This window comes from Rhamphochromis longiceps, linkage group LG14 (genome assembly GCF_057381845.1).
Source record: "Rhamphochromis longiceps isolate RC_006_pf linkage group LG14, R_longiceps_female_GT1.1, whole genome shotgun sequence".
NCBI classification, from domain to species: Eukaryota; Metazoa; Chordata; class Actinopteri; order Cichliformes; family Cichlidae; genus Rhamphochromis; species Rhamphochromis longiceps.
The window spans coordinates 2,169,091-2,189,889 of NC_140570.1; the positions used below are offsets into that span (position 1 = coordinate 2,169,091).

The following is a 20,799-nucleotide window of genomic DNA, read 5'->3' on the forward strand; positions in this document are numbered from 1 at the left end:
TTGTTAATCTTAGATAGTTGTAGGAAGAATAACTGGAAGTGAAGCTGTCATCACTGGCCTGTTTACATTAACTGGAAAGACATGAAGGTGGTATCCAGAAAGTAATAATATACTCAGCTATCCTGTAATTTACTCTGAAATAAAGTTTGTATTCCCATGTACTAATAAGATTTAATTGTGGCGACCCACTAGAGGGCTCCACTCACACCCAAGCTGGGAGGAAGGGTTCTGCTGTGTTTGGGCGCAATATGCTCAGTTCATGTTTGGAGGTGAATAAAGTTGGCACTAAAGATGACATGAAATTTCATCATGTCATGTGGTGGTATCACTTGACCCGCTAGCCACCTGCCGTGCGATGGCGCTCCTCCGAGACCCGCCCGTGCAAGGGAAATACGTCGCCCTTAAGGACCTAATACTGCGGCGATACACCCTCTTCAGGGCAGAGCAAGCCGAGAAGCTTCTCTCCTTCTCTGGGCTGGGCAGAGGCACAGCTCTTGAACTCGTGGAAAACATGTTGTCCTTGCTCAGTTCGGATGACGGGGGATTCCTTTTCGTCCATCTCTTTCTCAGACAACTGCCTGTCGCTGTGAGAACCGGCCTCGCCAACTCCCCGTTTCCAGCGACGCAGGAGTACCGCTCCCTGGCTGAAGAGGTGCTGGTCTCCCGCACGTTTGGAGTGCACGCCCCGGACGTGGATCCACCGGCGACACCCCCACCAGCCTTCTCCGGAGCGAATGAGCTGGCACTGACGGCAGGAACCGTTTCGCGGTGGCCCCAGTTGCTGACGATATGGAAAGGCTGCTCTTCATTGAAGACTCACGCTCCGGGAGCTGTTTTCTGGTGGACTGTTTCTGGTTCTGAAAACCGCTGTCATCACCCCCTTTGGTTTGTTTGAGTTTCTGCGCATGCCGTTTGGGTTGAAAGGTGCCACCCAGACCTTTCAGCGACTTATGGACTCCTTTCATTTTCGTCTACCTGGACGACATATTGGTGGCCAGCAACTCGGCAGGCCAGCACGAATCTCATCTGTGCCAGGTTTTCCAGTGTTTAGCAGAGCACGGCCTGATCATCAGCCTGTCAAAGTGCCAGTTTGGTTTGCCGGTCCTGGATTTCCTGGGGCACCGCATCTCCGCTGACGGCGTGGTCCCGTTGCCGGACAGGGTCCAAGCCGTCGCAGCTTTTCCGTGTCCCGCCTCAGTTAAAGCATTGCAGGAGTTCCTGGGGATGGTCAATTTTTATAATCGTTTCCTTCCCCGGGCTGCTCACCAGTTACAACCGCTCCATGCTGCTTTAAAAGGTAAAACGGCAAAAGACCCCATTGACTGGTCCCCTGACCCCCTCCGTGCGTTTTCCACGGCAAAGTCGGCGTTGGCCAACACTGCTCTGCTGGTCCATCTGTTCCCGTCAGCGGAGATCGCATTGACCACCGATTTGTCGGATGTAGCGGTGTGCGCCATTGTTGGAACAGCACGTCTCCGGCATCTAGCAGCCCCTCGCCTTTTTCAGTTGCACGCTCCAAGACGCTGAGCGCAAGTACAGTGTTTTCGACAGAGAGTTGTTGGCTCTGCATCTCGCGATGCAACATTTTCGATTTTTCCTCGAGGGCCACAATTTTACCACATACGTTGACCATAAGCCTCTGACGTTTGACATGTCCAAGGTTTCTGATCCTGGGAGCGCGCGCCAGCAGCGTCAGTTGGCGGCAATATCAGAGTTTACTACAGACATTCAGCACGTGGCTGGTAAGTCCAACCAGGTCGCTGATTGCCTGTCCCGTGCACTGGTATCCCCAGTGTATGTCAGCAGAGCACCGACCTGAATGTCCTCGCCCTTCGGTCCTCACAGACGGGCCTCGTGCTGGAAGACACGCCGGTGTGGGATGGCGGTCTGCGTTTGCTGTGCGACGTGTCTATGGGTTGCCTGCGCCCCGTCGTTACCCTTTCGTGCCGCCGTCGTGTTTTCAACTCCATCCATGCTCTCTTTCACCCGGTCTTTGGTCAAGCTGGTCAGTGACAAGTTCGTTTGGCCGGGCATGCGGAAAGCGGTAAAGAGTTGGGCTGCTGCATGTTTTCCTTGCCAACGCTCGAAGGTCCACAGGCACACTCAGGTGCCCCTCGAACCTTTCTGCGTACCTCGTAGGCGTTTCGACCATGTGCATGATTTGGTCGGACCGCTCCCACAGTTGCAGGGTTTCACATGCCTTTTGCCTGTGGTGGATCGCACCACCAGGTGGCCAGAGGCAGTTCCTCTGGCTTCCACGATGGCTGAGGTGGTGGCCAGGGTGTTCGTGTCTGCGTGGGTTTTGCGTTTTGGTCCCCCCGTTGACATTACCTCAGACAGAGGCCCTCAGTTTGTGTCGGAACTTTGGTCCACCATGGCTGACGGTCTGGGGGTCAAGGTCCACCACACCACGGCATACCACCCGTAGGCTAACTGGATGTGCGAGCGGTTTCACCGGTCGCTCAAGGCCGCGGTCCGTGCTTCCTTAACGAGTGGTAACTGGGTCGACCATCTGCCTTGGGTTTTGTTGGGATTGCGCAGCGCAGTTAAGGAGGACCTCAGGGTTTCTCCTGCTGAACTGGTCCTTGGGCAACTCCTCCGCGTCCCCGGGGAATTTTTGCCTGGGGATGCGGTGCCAGCTCTACGCTCCCCTGGAGGCCCCTTTTCTGTCCCTGGCCCCGTGCACCACTGCCTGCCAGATATTTTTGTTCCGCGGTCGTTGGAATCTTCGCCTTTCATTTTTGTTCGGCGTGCACCAGGTCCCAAGCATTTTGTTTTGGAAGGAAGCTCCTGTGGTGCTGGCCCGTGCCCCCCGCCGCGGCAGCCCACCTGCTACCAGGACGTTGGACTCTGACCCTCCCTCTGAGAGCCGTCGCTCGTCCAGCCAGCGGAGGGTTTGGCCTGTCTTTCCTGGCCTGGTGAACCCACAGCCAGTTCTCAGACTCCCCGTTTCAGCCGTTCTGGATGTTTTGATTAAGCCCCGGGTCCTGGACTAGTGGACTGTTTGTTTGGGTGTTTTGGGGGGGGAGGCATGTGTGGCGACCCACTAGAGGGCTCACACCCAAGCTGGGAGGAAGGGTTCTGCTGTGTTTGGGCGCAATATGCTCAGTTCATGTTTGGAGGTGAATAAAGTTGGAGTGTAAAACTAGAGCTCCTGTGTCATGTGTCACATGCCTCCATATTATTATATTAATATAGTACAAGGTTCAGTTAGCTTTGCACAAAATCAGCTGGTACAAATGTCCTTCAAAGAGCTACTTTTTATCTTCTTACTGTAAATTTTCATTTACCCCTTCTTAAAGTTTCCATATGGATGTTTACCTGTGTAAGAATATCCACTGTGTTAGATAAACAGATCCAAGAATACAATGATGAAAAAAATTAAAGGCACACTTTAAGATCTCAACAGAAGAAAAATCATGCTGGATAGCTGTACTTATATGGACTGGGTAATATGTTGGATGCCATATCGCTTGATGGAAATTAAATTTATCAACCTAAACAGGGTTAAATTCAAGGACCCCATAAATGAAAGTTACTCAATGAATAAAATGGCAGGCTAGTCCATTTTGCCAAAATTTCCTTGCAGCAACTCAAAGTGGTAATTTTATGACAACGTCAGAGTTTGTCTTAATGAGACAATAGGGGGATCTCCTCCTAGATCTTCCTCCCGGTCGCAGCAGATGGCCCCGCCCCTCCCTGAGCCTGGTTCTGCCGGAGGTTTCTTCCTGTTAAAAGGGAGTTTTTCCTTCTCACTGTCGCCAAAGTGCTTGCTCATAGGGAATCATATGATTGTTGGGTTTTTCTCTGTATGTATTATTGTACAATATAAAGCACCTTGAGGTGACTGTTGTTGTATTTTGGCGCTATATAAATAAAACTGAATTGAATTGAATAGATCTGGACCGGGCATTACTGAGCACCTAGACAGTCTGAGGTGTAACATGGTGTCGTCAGATGGACTTTTGGAAGATGTATTCTATTGGATTTAGGTCAGGCGAATGTGGCGACCACTCAGTGGTATCAGTTCCCTGATCCTCTGGAAACTGACTGTATGTTCTCACCACATGTGGCCGGGCATTGCCGTGCACCAGTACGAGACCAGGACCCACTTCACCAGAGCAGGGTCTGACAGTGGGTCATTGGATTTGATTCTGATATCTGATGGCAGTCAGGGTGCCGATGCCTAGCCTGTAGAAGTCTGTATGCACCTCCATGGATATGTCTAACCAGAACCATCCCTGACCCAAACTGCTCATGCTGAACACCGTTTCTAATGTTCTCCATGACTCATTCAGACCCTTTTGCATCTGTCACATGTGCTCAGAGTGAACCTGCTCTCATCAGTGAAAAGCAAAGGGAAACACAGCAAACCGTCTGGCAATGGCAAATATTGATGATTGACATGTGTACAACCTCTGTAGGGTCCAGGTGTTCCCTCATGGCACCAGTAGTGACCCTGACCGTAGCCAAATGCAAAACTAGTGAAAAAAAATGGTCAGAAAAGAAGAAGAGGGAAAATGTCAGTGTCCTTCACCTGTAAAACCTTCCTGTTGTCTCGTTGTTGCTTTCATAAACACAAAACAGCTGAAACCGATTAACGCCCCCCTCTGATTCTGGTGATCAATACCATGATTGATTATAATGTTCTTTTCATTTTTTTAAGCAGGGTTGAAAAACTGTCTGTAACCAAGAATTCAGATCAGTGTGAAGCCTGAGCTTTTGGCTTCTGTACAGAAGTTGACCTCACTACTGAAACATTGTCCGTGTTTAATAGGAGCATCCAGCACAGTAACAGAATCCATTTAACAGAAAATAAGAAAGCCGCAGAACAGACCACAACAGACCCAAATATGGAAATCAGCATGTGAGGTTATAGAGTGGCTCCTAACCTCAACCGGGCTTTAAACTAACCTGCTAACATGCTAAGGTTGCTGCTTGGGGTAGGTGAACACAAACAGCAAACTCTTTAGATGCCTTTATAACAGACAACATTCTGAAATTTAAACCTATTGTGTTACTCTGGTCAACACAAGTGACTCAGTATTGGCCTGTGAAAGCCATCTCATTGGTGCCTCCGTGTGTACCATTAGAGCTCCTATAGCGCCTGCAGCTATAAGCAGCGGAGCTATACGGAGGTATAGTTTCACATCCACCAAATCCTCTCCCTAGACAATGCTGCTTCGCTTGGCTTGTTCTGGCTGCAAAGCAGCTTCCTATATTAAGAAACTGAGAGAGAGGGACCACTTTCCACAGACATAATAGCATTCTTAGAGTGAGAGAGCAATGTGGGAGAAAGTCGCACCCTCTTCACACTTCAGTGATCCTCACCCCTTTCCCCTCCCTTGTCCTCTTCTTCTTCCTCCCCCCTACATTTTTCCTTCCCCTCCAGCACACACACTTTTCTTCTTAGAGGATTCTTTTGAAATCGGACAAGGGAGACGGTGAGATCAAAGGAGGCTACCACACACAGCATTCCCAATCCTGGCTGTCTGCGTGCACGACACACACACACACACACACACACACACACACACACACACACACACACACACACACACACACACACACACACACACACACACACACAAAGTGTTGCTTTCATTTCCTACATCCCAAGTTTATATTGTGACAGCCAGATATTGAAAAAACACTTTTATGTCGTTTTCGTCAAAAGTCCATCTGTAGTTAGATGCATGTTGATTCTGGAATATTGTCCCTGTGTCTCAGCAGGACTGAGACAGATATTTAAGCACAGGACTGAGTTGTAAGACAAACCTTTAATAGTTAAGCCACAGTTAGTTAATAGTATGATAAGTCATCTACTTTCATTTTGTCACACACAGTAACAGGTTGAATTATAGGACATTATGCCGTCTTTTGATTGTAGCTGCTTTGCGCAGGTCCAGAGATTACCCTGTTACCACCTTAATAGCCCTATGATCCAAACAAGTAAATCTGGACATTTGGCACAGGGAGTTTTCACCTCCCGTCAGCCTTTTTAAACAGCTTATTGTTTTCATAGAGGTCTATCTCAGCTGATACTGGGCACCAGGTGAGGTCTAGCCTGGACAGAGTAAGAGATAACCATGTAAACCTGGGAGGTAAACTGGGCTAGATCTGTCACGGCTGGCGGAGTGAGCCGTGTGGTGTGGAGGAAAAGGAGGACCCAAAATGCGGCAGTGACTGATGATTCGAGTGACGTTTATTTACAAGGTGGCAGTGGCAGAAACAGGCAACGAATCGTGAGACATACTAACGGAAACCTAAACTGGGAAAACTAAAGAGCAACTAGAAATCCTCAGGACACGGGGTGAAAGGCAGAGAGACGCAGACTGACGGAGGATAACAAAAACGCAGATGAACGCAGATGAACGCAGACGAGCCGACCACGAACACAGACCGACACCCACTAAATATACACACACACACACACACACACACACACACAAGGTAATCAGGTAATCACACACAGGAGGGAAGAACAGCTGATCTGAATACACATGATGACTGGAGGACACAAGCTGAACACAATGACAACAGACACAGACCTTCAGAATAGAACACGAAATCCAGAACACGAGCCTTCAAAGTAAAGCAGGAAACACACAGACTGATTTACAACACAACACGGGGACATGAACAGAGCACCAAGGTCAGACACAGGTAGGGCTGAATGTACACCAAACTTCAGGTTCAACCCTAAACTAGTACAAAATCAGAATAAACACAAGGCACAAAAATGAACTTCAAGGAAACACAAAACGCTGGGTCAAAATGACCCAGGACCATGACAAGATCGATCCAGAAGACGGTTTAAAGCAGAGGTTCCCAAAGTGGGGGGCGCAGAGCACAAATTATGGACAAACAGTATCGCACATTCTTGATTTTTACTTAACAAACACTTGTTGTAATGACTAACTGCTCCTGACATTTTAGAGATGTTAGCTTTATACAGTAAAGTTACAGCAGGATACAAATTGTCATGGTTCTCAAGGTCTGGAGAGGTCGTGGTGTGTGTGTTTTTTGTCTTCGCCTCTCCCACCAGGGCGGAACTGGACCTTGATTCCCTGCCTCTGAACCCGCCTTGAACACACACCTGTGGCTCATTCACACTGATCCTGGCAGACTACTTAAGATGGCAAGAGAGGCTGCTTCCTCGCTGGATCGTCACATTACCTAGCCATAGTGTAGCCTAGCCTTTGGAAGTATTCCTTGTGATCACCTAGAGTTTCCTCCTAACGTTGTTTTTCTCTCTGTACAGGCCTTCTAGATTCCCTGCCCATCTGGATTTCTGTGGATGTGTGTGAGTGAGCGTGAGCATTTTGGAGTGGACATTCAGAGTGAGTTGTGGATTAAGTTGAAGAGGAGCGTATGTACTAGAGATGGACCGATCCGATATTACGTATCGGTATCGGTCCGATACTGACCTAAATTACTGGATCGGATATCGGAGAAAAATAAAAAATGTAATCCGATCCATTAAATATCACGAAAGCACCTCACAAAACTTGCAACACGCCGTAACTCACCTCAGAACGTTAGCACTCGGAGCAGTATGCATCACGTGGTAGAGCGGCTGTGGCATGCGGGACCTGTCGGTGGTCTGGATAGCATTTGGAGCTTCGCTAGCAACCCGGCATTTCATCTCCGACAAAGTTATCCCCGAGAGAAGTAAAGCAAGTGTGTAAGTCCATCTCTGAATGTAAAGCATTCCTGCGTTAAGCTTAACAAGCGATATATGGAGCGACTGCCTCTTCTTGCTGCTACTTCAATCATGAAACTGCTTAATGATCAGCCGATCGGCTTTTCTGTCGCGAGTCCGTGTCTCTAGTTTGTTTTTGGCCCACTTTGCACCAGAAAGAGGAAACCAGCGGCTGAACAACAGCAGCACGTTTAAGCTTGATCAGCTGTTGTTAGAATTTATTTAATATTACTTTCTACTCGAGGATCTTTTTCTACGTAGCTGACGCTGGTAACTGTGCAGGGGCGGATCTAGCAAAGTTTAGCCAGGGGGGCCGATAGGGCATTAACAGGGAAAAGGGGGCACAAAGACATACTTTTCTTTCTTATTCTCATTTAGAATGTCGAGCTTTTAATAAATAATTATCCAAATCTTACACCCAAAGTTTTAATCTGATGTAAAAGGAATAGAAGTCAATTACTGTATATAGTGACTATTAACTCATTCACTGCCATTGACGTCTATAGCCGTCAATTGCAGTGAATGAGTCAATGGGTTTAACTCATTCACTGCCAATGGCTGGCAGTGAATGAGTTAAGTCTAATATATATATACCCTAGTAAGCTATAGTACTTTTTCCTTTGGGAAGGTACTATCTGTGCAGTCTGAAATTTTGTTGAAGAAAGATGTTGAATCTATTTAATATTTCTTGAAAAATAATTGATTTCTGTGCATTTTTTTCCACACTGCATCAAATTAAGGTTGATTACGTCGATTAAGCATCATGAGGTGGAGCGTGAGGGGTGGTTCCCTATTTTTTTATTTATTTATTTTTGTTGTTGCTGGGAGTTGGAACCCTATTAGTTAGGTTGCTTAATATTTACGCTAAGTACTCTTTAAAATACCAGAATAGGGAGGATGGTGTAGGTTTAAGTTTATTAGATTGATCAGTGTTGCTGAACTATGAAATATTTTTTTTTGCATACAGGTATAACAGAATAGCTTTAGTGTAGTTGTTGTTTTAAACTTGAGTATGAACTTATACAAAATGCAGCAAGATATTTAAAAAACAGTTTTGTTGATTAAAAAACACTATATCGGATTCATATCGGTATCGGCAGATATCCAAATTTATGATATCGGTATCGGACATAAAAAAAGTGGTATCGTGCCATCTCTAGTATGTACCCCGCCTTGGACCTTCCCCTCGGACTCCCCTCCACCCCCTGGAGCCCCGTGTTATCTGTCTCACTGTACACTGAAAAAAGTCTAACATGCAGTCATTCATTCAATCTAATAAGTGCCATTCAAAACAGAATAAAATCATTGATTTGATTGTGAAACCCTTTCTTTTTGCATTTTAAAATACCACTTTTGATTTGGATGAAACTAAATATCTGTACAAAGGACACAACGCAAAGTTTTTGATTTCTCTCAAAACATATATTTCTTTTCATGTTGAACAGATAATATCTTTAATTTGAGTCAAAGTGATTTGCACTTGAAAACGCCCACCAGAAATAGACCGGGACCCATTTTTATTCTGCATGGCTGCTGGAAACATCATGTCACATCTTTGATTAATTTCATCTGAAAATAAACGTAAGTAAAGCCAAGTGTGTTACAAAAGCTTTTATAATTTGTATTGCCAAAATTGCAGAAAATAACCCCATTTAAGCTGGGTCGACAGCCACCCCCAATTTTTGCATGATTGTAGCTGCTAGCTACAAGCTAGCTAGCTATCCGGCGCGACGTTAGAACTGGTTACCAGCAACCGACCATCACAGTCGGGAATGCAAGTTAGGCAAAAAGCCGTTTTTTACCAGTATACTAACTGGCTAGCGTTACCACGATGCATCGGTGGTGGATACAGCTAGCTAGCATAAGTTCATAGTTCATAACATTCATAGTATAACTCCGTGCTCCGCTTCGTTTGAATTTTTCTGGTGAGCTCGCGGTTTCTAGACACAAGCTTGTGTTTGTGCGCGCACGTTTGTCTCTGTCTCTCTTCATATAAATATCTGTGTGTTGATGGCCAGGACCTTTGAATTCAGGAGGAAAGAGGTTGTGGATAAGAAGCCTGACATCAAGAACCTCTTGGAAAGATGGCCAGGTCTATTTCAGATGGAAGAGGTATAACTTTAACTTTTTTTGTACTAATGCCTTTTATCATAGTTTGGAAATAGGAAATATATGTTTTGACTTTTTCTTGTTGGAAGTTGGTCTTTAAAAAAATGTATTGTACACTGTCTACTCATGTACAGATTAATGCAGAGTTTCTGCGGGTTACTGCAGTTCCCCTGCTAACCAGATTCATGGCCCAGCTGGACAAGCACTCCCCACAGCTACTTAAAATAATCAGAAAGAAAGGAGGGACAACCAAAGAAAAAACTGCCATAATCCTAGAGTTTCTTGATCAGGTAGGGTGTATATAATTAACTATTAAGTTAGCATTTTAACCCCTGTATCTAATGAGAATTTGTATCCTGTTACAGTTTTATTTTGGTAACGTCAGTGATTATGGCTGTGACCTTTTAAAATGTTGAAAGGAAGTGTGGGCTTTATACATTTATACATACATATATACGTATAAACTTTTATTTAGGGACAAGAAAGCATATGCCACTTTTCCACCGACAGAACACGGTGTGGCTCAGTTCACTTTAGCCCCCTGCAGACACTTTTCCACCGCCTTTACACCTGATTGGCCCGGGTGTGTGTGGTGCCCACGTGATGTGATATAGAAGCGCTCCCACAAAAGGCTTTAAAAAAAACTCCCAGCAACCATACTCCATTGACTTTGGACCATGGCGACTTCCTCCACAAGAACCAAAAATCAAACCAATCAAAATGAACCACAGACAGAGCAAAGTACAAAAACACACATATATCACGATTGTTGTTGTTCTTCGGGCTGTGACGTTGCGGACAAAGACTTTTGCGCGCGACTTTTCATAGCCAGATGGGTTCGCCCCTGTTCCCAGTTACGTCCGCTTTATGTTTCCACCGCAACAAGCAAGTTCATCCGCACTAAACTGAACTGCTCTCAAGCGCACCGTGCCGATTTGTCGGTGGAAAAGGGGCATTAGTCACCTCATGAGGATAGAGAGGTGAAAAAAAATTCCTCTCACGCATACTCTCCATATTGCATAGTAACAATTTTAACTGTTCCTGCAGGATGCTGATGCTGACATTAGGATGGAGTGTATACTTAAATCTCTCATTATCTACCTTGGAGAACATGTTGAGGACTTGATAAAAGAATACATGGTATGTCCATATCTGTTCTGTCTCTACATGAGATGCAGTCTCTTGATGTAAATTTGACAACTCTGCTATTAAATGCAGTGATTAATGTAGGACAGCAACGATTAATCAACTCATCAAGTTAATATCTTAGGGTTCTGTATTGTTTTCTTTCTTTTTTTTCTTGGGCTTTGTGGAACATTTATGAAAATATTCCACCATTGATTTAATTTAATGATTATGCAATTCACAATCTGATTAGTCAAATAATTGTTCTAATAGTCTGTGACCAAATAACTATCAAAATAGTAGTTTATTATGGTCAAAGATTTATCAGGTGTGCCAGACTTCAGTTCTTCACTTGTACATTTTGTTCCATATTTTACCTCAAGATATCCCAGAAAGATGAAGCTGAGGAAGAGCTGCAGAGTACCACCATGGCACTCTTCGTCTTCAGGGACAACTCAAGCCTCCTACATCAGCCTCGAGACATCGGGATAATCATTGATGGTGTGGAAGTCCTGAATGAGTTGCCTTCTGTGGCAGCTGGAGTGGCAATGGTGTTTGGACTCTGTTATGCTCTTAATATGGAATATCCACGAGGATTCAGGTTCACCTTTGAGGCTCTTCAAAAGATTATGATGGAGCTTGACTTTAACAAGATGACCTCTAAGATTCGCAAACTTAATTGTGAACTTAACACTGCACAGTAGTGTGTTTGCATGCATGTGTGGATGTGTATGTGCACATGCATGTGCATGTGTGCTTGGTTATTTTGCTTGGTTGGCCTGCAGTGGTATTCTACATTCAAAAATTATAAGAACACCCATTTGAAAGGGAGATTTAAGTTGATTTCATTGATACATGTGTAGATTTTTTTTTACATTGTACAGGCACAGTGCACATATAAACATTTTTGAGTACTTGCAAATTGGTTTAAAAAGAGTTTTTATAATGGTTTTATGCCAGTTTTAGACAGGTTGCAGGTTTTATACCAGTTCTAAAACGATTGCAGGTTTTATACTGGTTTTCAAAAGGTTGCAGGTTTTATAAAACAAACATTTCTCTAATCATTTCTGCCGTAGCACTAAATCTGTATATTACTAATCCACTGTATTGATTATAGTTAAAATGGTTTGGAACAATAAATAATTTTGAAACAATTGGTTGGCCAATTGTCTTGTTTTTTATAGGAAATGCAGAGCATTTTTGAACTGAAATAAAATGAAATGTAAAAAATATAGTTTGAATATATGTACCTGGCTTCAACACAAACATATTAGTTCATGTTAATTTGGTTCGATGTGAATACATTAGGTTGGTTAAATTTCAACATATTAGCTTGGTTCAATAATTAAAATATGGTTCTATGTAAAAAAAGAAAAAAAAATCAATTTGGATCAATGCAAAATTTAAAGTTTCAGTCAAGTCTAGTAATATTGTTTATATCAACATAAAAGTATCAGGTCATATCAAGTGACTCAATTTGGATTCTATGAAGTCAAATATTTTGGATGTGACAATTGGACATCAATTTTTTTTTTATTTGAATAGGGTTATTCTTTTTACAGTGTATATATGTAGATATTCTCACTTGGTGCCACACTGTAAATAAACCCTCACCTTCTCTCTAAACTTCAGAGTCCTGCGAGTGAGTCCTCTGCCTAATAATCTGTGACACAAATAACATCAGGCTGATCCTGCCACGATTTGTTCCCCCTGTACAAATCACGGACTAACAGTATCCCACAGCTGTTTATGTTTTTAAACCCATTTTGCACAGAGAGACATTTTTTGAAAAATGATAGCAAAGTTGAATATTATTATACAGGAAAAAAACACAACTACACGTAAAATAATCACACCGTGACGCCTCTGCCTTTCGAAATGGAGGGACAGTAACTGTGTGTGTAAATGTAAGTGTGTAAAACCTGAAGATAGTCAGATTAACAGTATTTTCTGCCATTTTAGAAATTCATCTCATGTAAGCAATAACGTGGCGCACAGCGTGGCATGAAAAAAGGCACATACCTTTGACGTTGCGTGTCGAACTCTGTATTCCTTGTCCACACGTAAACGCAAATCTCCAACCTGGATGGAGTTTTAAAAAATCTCAGTTTTCAGTGATTTATGCCGTTTACGCGTGGACGAAAGGCCCAAACAAACTGAAATATAATCATTTTGTGTCATTCAGATAGTATGAAAATACCAGGTGATTTTAGTGCAGCTAAATAGGTAAGTGGACTGGTTCTTATATAGCGCTTTTCTACTCTTCTGAGCACTCAAAGCGCTTTACGCAACTTGTGCATTCACCCAAGCACATTGTTCTAAGTGCTTTCTAAGTAATATTCACACTCCAAATTGCATCGAAGAACAATTTGGAGTAAATATCTTGCCCAAGGATATTTGGCATGCAGACTAGGGGGAGCCAGGAATCAAACCACCAACCTTCCAATCAGTAGATGACCTGCTCTACCACCTGAGCAACAGCCACCCCTGTTGGGGTGTCACAATAGTTGGCAGTATTGTGATACCTGTCACTGCACTGGGGGAGAGCGGGCTGTGGGAGCTCTTAGGTTATTGGTTCCAGTGTCTAAGAACATAAATTAGTTGTTCCATCCGTGTGTTCCTTGTGTTCTACCCTCACCCTGGTAAGTGGAAGGATAATTCTCATCAAGCACTCAAATAACTTTTTACATTTTTATCCACATTTAAATATCAGACTCCAGTGGGCGTGTCAGGGCATCGGCATCTTGGAAGCTTGGAAGGAAAAGCGACTGGACTTCTTTACATTTCTTGAAGATGTCCCACCGTTCATCTGAGACACCTCTGCAGTTCTTCTTCAGACCCAGGTAAATATGATGCTCCACCCATATTCAGTATTGTTATTAAATAACTGAACAATAGTATTTAAATAAACTCCAGTAATTTAAAACTTTTAATGTCCACTTTTTTATGGTCAGAGATGTGGTGAACCATATGTTTGTTGCCTTTGTCAGCAGTCGTGTTAAATTTGTCTGCAGTCTTTGATGTTCAAATAACAGGTTTTTATCAAAACAGTGATCATGAAAGAGCGTATGTGCCATGTTTAGAATTTGTTAAAGTTATTTGCTTCTCTAACAACAGACTGTTGTCCAGTATTTAACTAACACGTGACAACATATGATGTTAAAATACTTTATATTCACTCCAAACTGTTTCTTAGCTTATTCCTTTATCTTTGTCCACCAAAGAAAAATATGGATTTTTCTGTAGGTACATGCTGATCGACACTCACTCTGTCAGTCACACTTTTTTCAGTTTTTCACCTAATGTGAATTTCACGATGCAATCAGTTCAGCTGGTTGAAAGTTAGTCTTTGGTTTGTCCCAAACCTTAGATATCTGGGTCACTGCTGAAAAGCACAAAGACGGTTCATCACCTCTTTGGTCAGTCGTGTCATCTTCTTTTTGAGCCGCTCTCATTGCAGAAAAATGGCAGCTGGTGAGAGGCCGTGGCTAAACCTATAATCCTTCCTGTGTTCCTGTTCTATGATGAACACTTTGTGTTAAACAATGCACACAGAGCTCCTTCCACACTTCTGCCCTCCACCATCAAATGTGGAGAGAATCTAAATCTGACTTCACACCTGCTGAGACACCTTCTGATACCTAACTGCGTTCCTCGGTCACTGTGTGCCACGTCTGCTTGTTAGAGGCCTCCCACTAGTTAGACAGCTCGTGCTCCATGCTGGTGTTAGAGACCAGTGTGATGTCTGAGTATGACAACTGAATCAAGTCCAGGCTGGAAACTCCTGATTGTATTTTAAGTGGACCGCTGCTGGAGGTCAACAGACACTTGCCTTAAATTACACATGCTTTGATAATAATAATAATAATAATAATAATAATAAGTGCTTTAATATTACAAAGGGCTTTGACAGTCTTAGTGAGAATGAGAATACAGCTAACGTTAGCTCTCAGGACAGCAATGGCCAACTCTGAATTCCCCTACAGCTGCCTTAAAAACAATTACAATCCATGCCACTAGAGCAGGGCGATATGGCCAAAAATATTTATCACGATAAATATTTGAAAATTTGCAATAACAATATAACTGACGATATAATTGATGCGAGACAAAATACAACTCCACAACTTTACTAGCGCAAGAAACCCATCCATTTATTTTCACTTAAACAAGCAGCTGTTTTTTTATGTGCATTAAAGCTTTATAAAAATGTAACAGTGCAAATGCAAATTCCTTGCTGAGAGTTTAACCAAAAGGCATTTCCAGTAGAAATGCGCTGACATATCCTGAGCATAACCATGTATAATATCCACTGACGTTAAAAAGAGGTGCTTTGCAACATTAAACTTCAGTGTGCAAAATAAAAAAGTCAAATACGTACTTTTTGGACCATAAGGTGCACGGGATTATAAGGCACAAGAAACAAAGCAGTCAGATAAGTCAAACTTTACTCAACTCATTCTTCTTGCTTCCTCCACTTCTGTACCATTGATTCATTAATGCTGTATTCTATCACAGCTGCTCTATTCCCATGTTGTTGCAGTATATTAATGACTAACCTCGTGTTGTGGATGGATTATCTCAGTTGTTCTCCTGACTGAAGTTTGGTCCATTTACAGCATCCTGCTATGCGACTGTATTTGTCTCTAACCATCAGGAACCTTAACGTTAACTTTTATCAAGTGGAAAAGTGTTAGCGTTCATCCTCCAGCTTCACCGTTTATGTTATGCTAACATAGCTGTGTCGCTAGCGATCACGTAGCACATCATTATATACCAGCTAGCCCAACTTCAGTAACCCTACAAATGTCACTGCTGTTTAGTTTCCTGTCTTCATTTATGTTGGAAGTGATAGCAGAGCTGTACGTTTGAATCTTTTCAGAAATCTCTTAGTCAGAACATGCTATATCATGCTTAGGTAACTAGCAAAACTAGCACGCTAACTTCCGCTAACTTCCTGCTAACTTCTAACTCCTTGAAATGTAATAAATTCTGTTTTCATGGATGCCTGGATGTTAAACTTAATTGTTACACCTGGTAAAGCAGCAATGCTGATCGTTTTATTGAAGATGAAAGAATTTAGACAGTTTTTAACTCTCAGTGATGCTGCAGTGTTCGTTTGACTTTGGGATATAAAGCGGACGGAGTTTTGGACCTAGATTACTCCCAGATTTACGAGCATCTTAGTCCGACAAATAATAATAATGATAATAAAAATCTTAGGCAATAACAAGGGCCCGCTTGCATGTTGTACAAAAAAATGTGCTTTGTTGTGTATCTGACGGACAAACACCAAACCAGTTCCACATCACTGAAGTTGCAGCATTTTTACAAACCAGTTCTGGTTCATCCGTTTCACTCAACAATCCGCTTTCCCCCTTCTCATTGTCCGTTGTCGCCATGCTTTTCGGCCATGTGCGTATGAAAACAAAGGCACTGCACATGTGCGTTTTACCCATATTCTATCTTGATATTTTATTTTCTTATCGTTGCCTAACATTGTACTGGTATTACCGTGAACAGTATAATATGGCCCAGCCCTACACGCCACTGTCATTTTTTTTTTATCCTCAGGCTGGAAATACTCATATGACACAAAGTTACCAACCAAACAGCTAAAGCTTTGTTTCCAAAAGGTAAACAAAGTGGAGGTGAACAGTGGGCAGCTGTTCTCTGGGTGAAAACGTGTTGTTGATGTCAGGAGTCAGAAGCCAAACTGCTGCAATAAAATAACCACTCACTGCAACCAGGGTTTGGAGAAGATTATCTCTGAATGCATGAAACTAACTCTCCGTGAGCAGCACCAATCACATTTTGTCGTCATCCTCATTTAGTATTCAGAGTATAGCACTGATAGAGTGTGCCCTCTACACTGCAGACTTTAGGAGAACAGAGGGATGTATGAGTAACCAGGTCACTAATATTCCTTGCAAACAGTTATAAGGAAGGTAAGATTGCATTTGCTCAGGTGTGTCCTCACCTCGGGTCACGTGGGAGTCAGTGACTCAGTAGGTTTAACAAAAGAACGTGTTTAAAAAGGAAGAGCACTCTACAGCCCCAAATTAAGATGTCACTCATGTCACGAGACAACACATCCAAATCTAAATTTGCTCTACAGTGAGGGCAAAGTACAAACTACACTCAGGTGTAGTTTGTACTTTGTAGCAATTCTCCAAATGTTACAAATGCTTATAAAGTTGTTACTTTGCTGTGGAGAAGCAATGGCGGCAACATTAAAGGTGTGGTAATAGACACTTTTTCCCACAGCGGTCCATTTGACTTGTCACAGCAGGAAAAGAACACAAAAAGTAACTCTAAGTACCAAGTAAAAAATGAGCAGTTAGCTCTTTATGCACCTCACTGACTGGATCGGAGTTCATCAGAACTGAGATTAGGGCAGCATAACGGCTGTGCAGGTCATTTTGAAGTAACCATTATATAATTATTAGTATCTACTTACTGATAGGTACTTATAATATTTACTAATATTCTATTATTATAACGTTATAATTGAAGTGCTTGTGCGCGACACATCAGCTAGAGGATTGTCCCACATCTTCAGTGAGTGCGTGCATTTTGTGTGTCGTATTGTGAAGGCTTCTCTCCGATATAATTAATATATGTGATGATGATGATAGCAACTCAAAGATCAGACAATCTGTGACAATCACCGTGTGAAGATTGTTTCCATTTTTAAAGATGTTTCAGCAAAACAGTTAAGAGCAGGTGAGTTTTCTGTCCCATCTCTTGGACCTGTTATATGTGTTCCTGTTCATAAATCAGAGCAGTGACGAAGGGTTCACAAGCTGCTTCATCTCATTACTGTAAGTCACCACACTATTAGCTTAAAGGCCACACAAGGTCTGCAGGGGTGCAACGATGCACAAAATTCACGGTTTGGTTCGATACTTTGGTGTCACGGTTCGATATTTTTTTCGATACATAAAAATGTCCATGCCTTTTTAATTTGTCATTTATTAAAATTATAATTATATATTTTAACTCAAAAGTACAGATTTTAAATTTCATGTTGCTGAAACAACAAAGTAATAAAAATTAAAAAAAATCTGATTGAGAAATCCCTCATCTTTGGAAAAGAGAGTTTATTACAGAGAAATGGCTCTTTCCAAAATAAAAGCTCTACTATACGCTTCTTCTGGGCTATGTTCTCAGCAGCATATTAAACATATCTGTCAGGGCTCTGTGTGCGGGCAGGCGGAGAGGAGGATCCAAACGCAGGACTCAGACACTAACGTGAAACTCAAAAACCTCAGCTTTATTGCTGGTACGAAAACAAAACATGAAGTGACCACTGAAACCGGAGAACAGGAACACATCTGAGGGTACGACGCGACACCGAGCATGGGAAAACACAGGGCTTAAATATACAGGGTAGTAATGAGGGAATGGGCCACAGAAGGGAGACACAGCTGGGGGAGATCAGACCAAACAAAAAACAAGAAGCACCATGGTCCAAAAACGCAGAAAAGCACATCAAAAACAAAATGAAACCAAAATCTCAACAAGAGTCCATGAAGAGTTCTGGGGGCCGACCGTGCACACGGCAACGGCGGCGACGGGCGAACAGTTCTGGGGGCCGACCGTGCACACGGCAACGGCGGTGACGGGCGAACAGTTCTGGGGGCCGACCGTGCACACGGCAACGGCGGCAGCGCAGGCAAAACCAATCAGGAGGCCGACCACTTGGAAGGCAGTGGCGGCCACTGAGCAGGTCCGGAGGTCGGCCGTGATGCCAGCGGCGGCGACGAACTCCTTCCGGAGGCCGTCCCCGAAGACCATGATGCCAACTTAGCGGCCTGGAAAACGACTGGCAGAGGCAAGGCGGAACAGGTCGAGCTGGCTCTGACGGCGGTGTGGCAACCGCAGGACCAGGCGAGGCAAGACCAGACGAAGGCGGAGCTGAAGCCGGACCGGGCGTGGATGAAGGCACGGCTGCGGAACCTGACGGCAGCGGGACGGCTGCAGGCGGTGATGCTGCAGGCGATGATGTAGAAGTCACGGGGGATGATTCAGCAGGTGACGGCTGAACAGACTTCCCCGGAGCATCAGCAGATGTGAGGATGTGCTGGCTGGGTCCTCCAGGACCCTCAGTTAACGAGGCGTGGTGCTGGATGGGCTCCTCGGACCGTCCAGCAGACGTGGCGTGAGGCTGGACGGGCCCCTCGGACAGTCCAGCAGACGTGGCGTGAGGCTGGACGGGCCCCTCGGACCCTCCAGCGGAGGCGTGAGGCTGGACGGGCCCCTCGGACCCTCCAGCGGACGTGGCGTGAGGCTGGACGGGCCCCTCGGACCCTCCAGCGGAGGCGTGAGGCTGGACGGGCCCCTCGGACCCTCCAGCGGAGGCGTGAGGCTGGACGGGCCCCTCGGGCCCTCCAGCTGACGACACTTGAGGCTGGACGGGCTCCTCGGGCCCTCCAGCTGACGACACTTGAGGCTGGACGGGCTCCTCGGGCCCTCCAGCTGACGACACTTGAGGCTGGACGGGCTCCTCGGGCCCTCCAGCAGACGAAACTTGAGGCTGGATGGGCTCCTCGGGCCCTCCAGCTGACGACACTTGAGGCTGGCTGGGTTCTCCCGAACCCCCAGCTGACGAAACTTGATGCTGGCTGGGCTCCTCGGGCCCTCCAGCTGGAGCAGATGCAGGACCAGAGGCAATAGGGACCCCTGACTGAGGGTGAAGATGAGTGACTGACTTAGCAGATGACAAAGCTAATGATTCCTCCACTAACTGCGCTACTGACTGGGCTATGTACTGTAACAAGATTTGGAGAAAGTCTGATTGTGGTAGAGCCTGAGCTATGGGTAGCGGGGGTGAAGACTGAGCTACGGGTGACTGAATTTGAGATGAAAGTGATGGTGGTGGAGTTGGTGACTGGGCTACAGGCGGCTGCTGAGCAGGAAACACTGGACACTGAGCTACAGGCGGCTGCTGAGCAGGAAACACTGGAAACTGAGCTACAGGCGGCTGCTGATCAGCTAACTGAGCTGAAGGTGGCTGCTGAACAGCTAACTGGGCTGCCTGTACAGACATAATCCCAGACTCCTGCTGGGACCGTGAATGCTGGCGGCGCATCCGCCGCTTCCCTGTAGAAATGGGATCAGGGCAGGCAAAAGGTGACTTTGAGAAATTCTGCTGTGGCTGCTCCTGCTGTGGTGTGAAAATGACTACTGCTCCAGTCCGTACCACAAGTTAGAATGGAAGTGTGGTTGGATGATGATGGCGAGGGTTGCATTTCTTCTTTAAAGGTGGATCGAACGACTTGGCAATGAACCTTGGCAAAACGTACTGCTGACGTCGAAAGCGGCGAGGGCCTCCAGGAGAGCAGCTAAATCCTCCTTCCCTGGGCCGCCCATGCCAAACAGTTCAAAACAAAAACTGGCTCTCAGAGCTGTTACTATTGTTTTTAATCCATTAATGTCCAGAAAGGTTATGGTGAAGGTAGGTGATGAGAAGAAGTTGTCTAGAAACACTACCTCTGGAAGCCTCTTGTAGTTATCCACAGCGTGAATTATGCGCCAGCAATAATCCCACAGCTGTGCGAGGTACTTTCCCTCTGAGGCAAAACGTGAGTCCGCTGGATCCATCTTGTGGTCGCGTCGTTCTGTCAGGTCTCTGTGTGCGGGCAGGCGGAGAGGAGGATCCAAATGCAGGACTCAGACACTAACGTGAAACTCAAAAACCTCAGCTTTATTGCTGGTACGAAAACAAAACATGAAATGACCACTGAAACCGGAGAACAGGAACACACAGGCATAATCTGAGGGTACGACGCGACACCGAGCATGGGAAAACACAGGGCTTAAATACACAGGGTAGTAATGAGGGAATGGGCCACAGA

General features: G+C 44.7%; 1 protein-coding gene across 1 annotated transcript; it reads left to right on the forward strand.

The window, feature by feature from the left end:
• Nucleotides 1-9,743: 9,743 nt before the first annotated feature.
• LOC146653394 (uncharacterized) lies at nt 9,744-11,737 on the forward strand. The gene is made up of 4 exons (XM_085380913.1): nt 9,744-9,817; nt 9,949-10,104; nt 10,862-10,954; nt 11,323-11,737. The coding sequence occupies exons 1-4, from the start codon at nt 9,809-9,811 to the stop codon at nt 11,641-11,643; spliced, it is 579 nt and encodes a 192-aa protein (XP_085237039.1). The 5' UTR covers nt 9,744-9,808; the 3' UTR covers nt 11,644-11,737.
• The last annotated feature ends 9,062 nt before the right edge of the window (nt 11,738-20,799 follow it).

Excerpts from the sequence above, each read along its gene's own strand:
- LOC146653394 (XM_085380913.1), top strand. Across the intron at positions 10,105-10,861 it reads TCCTAGAGTTTCTTGATCAG|GATGCTGATGCTGACATTAG; the intron begins GTAGGGTGTATA and ends CTGTTCCTGCAG. Across the intron at positions 10,955-11,322 it reads ACTTGATAAAAGAATACATG|ATATCCCAGAAAGATGAAGC; the intron begins GTATGTCCATAT and ends TTTTACCTCAAG.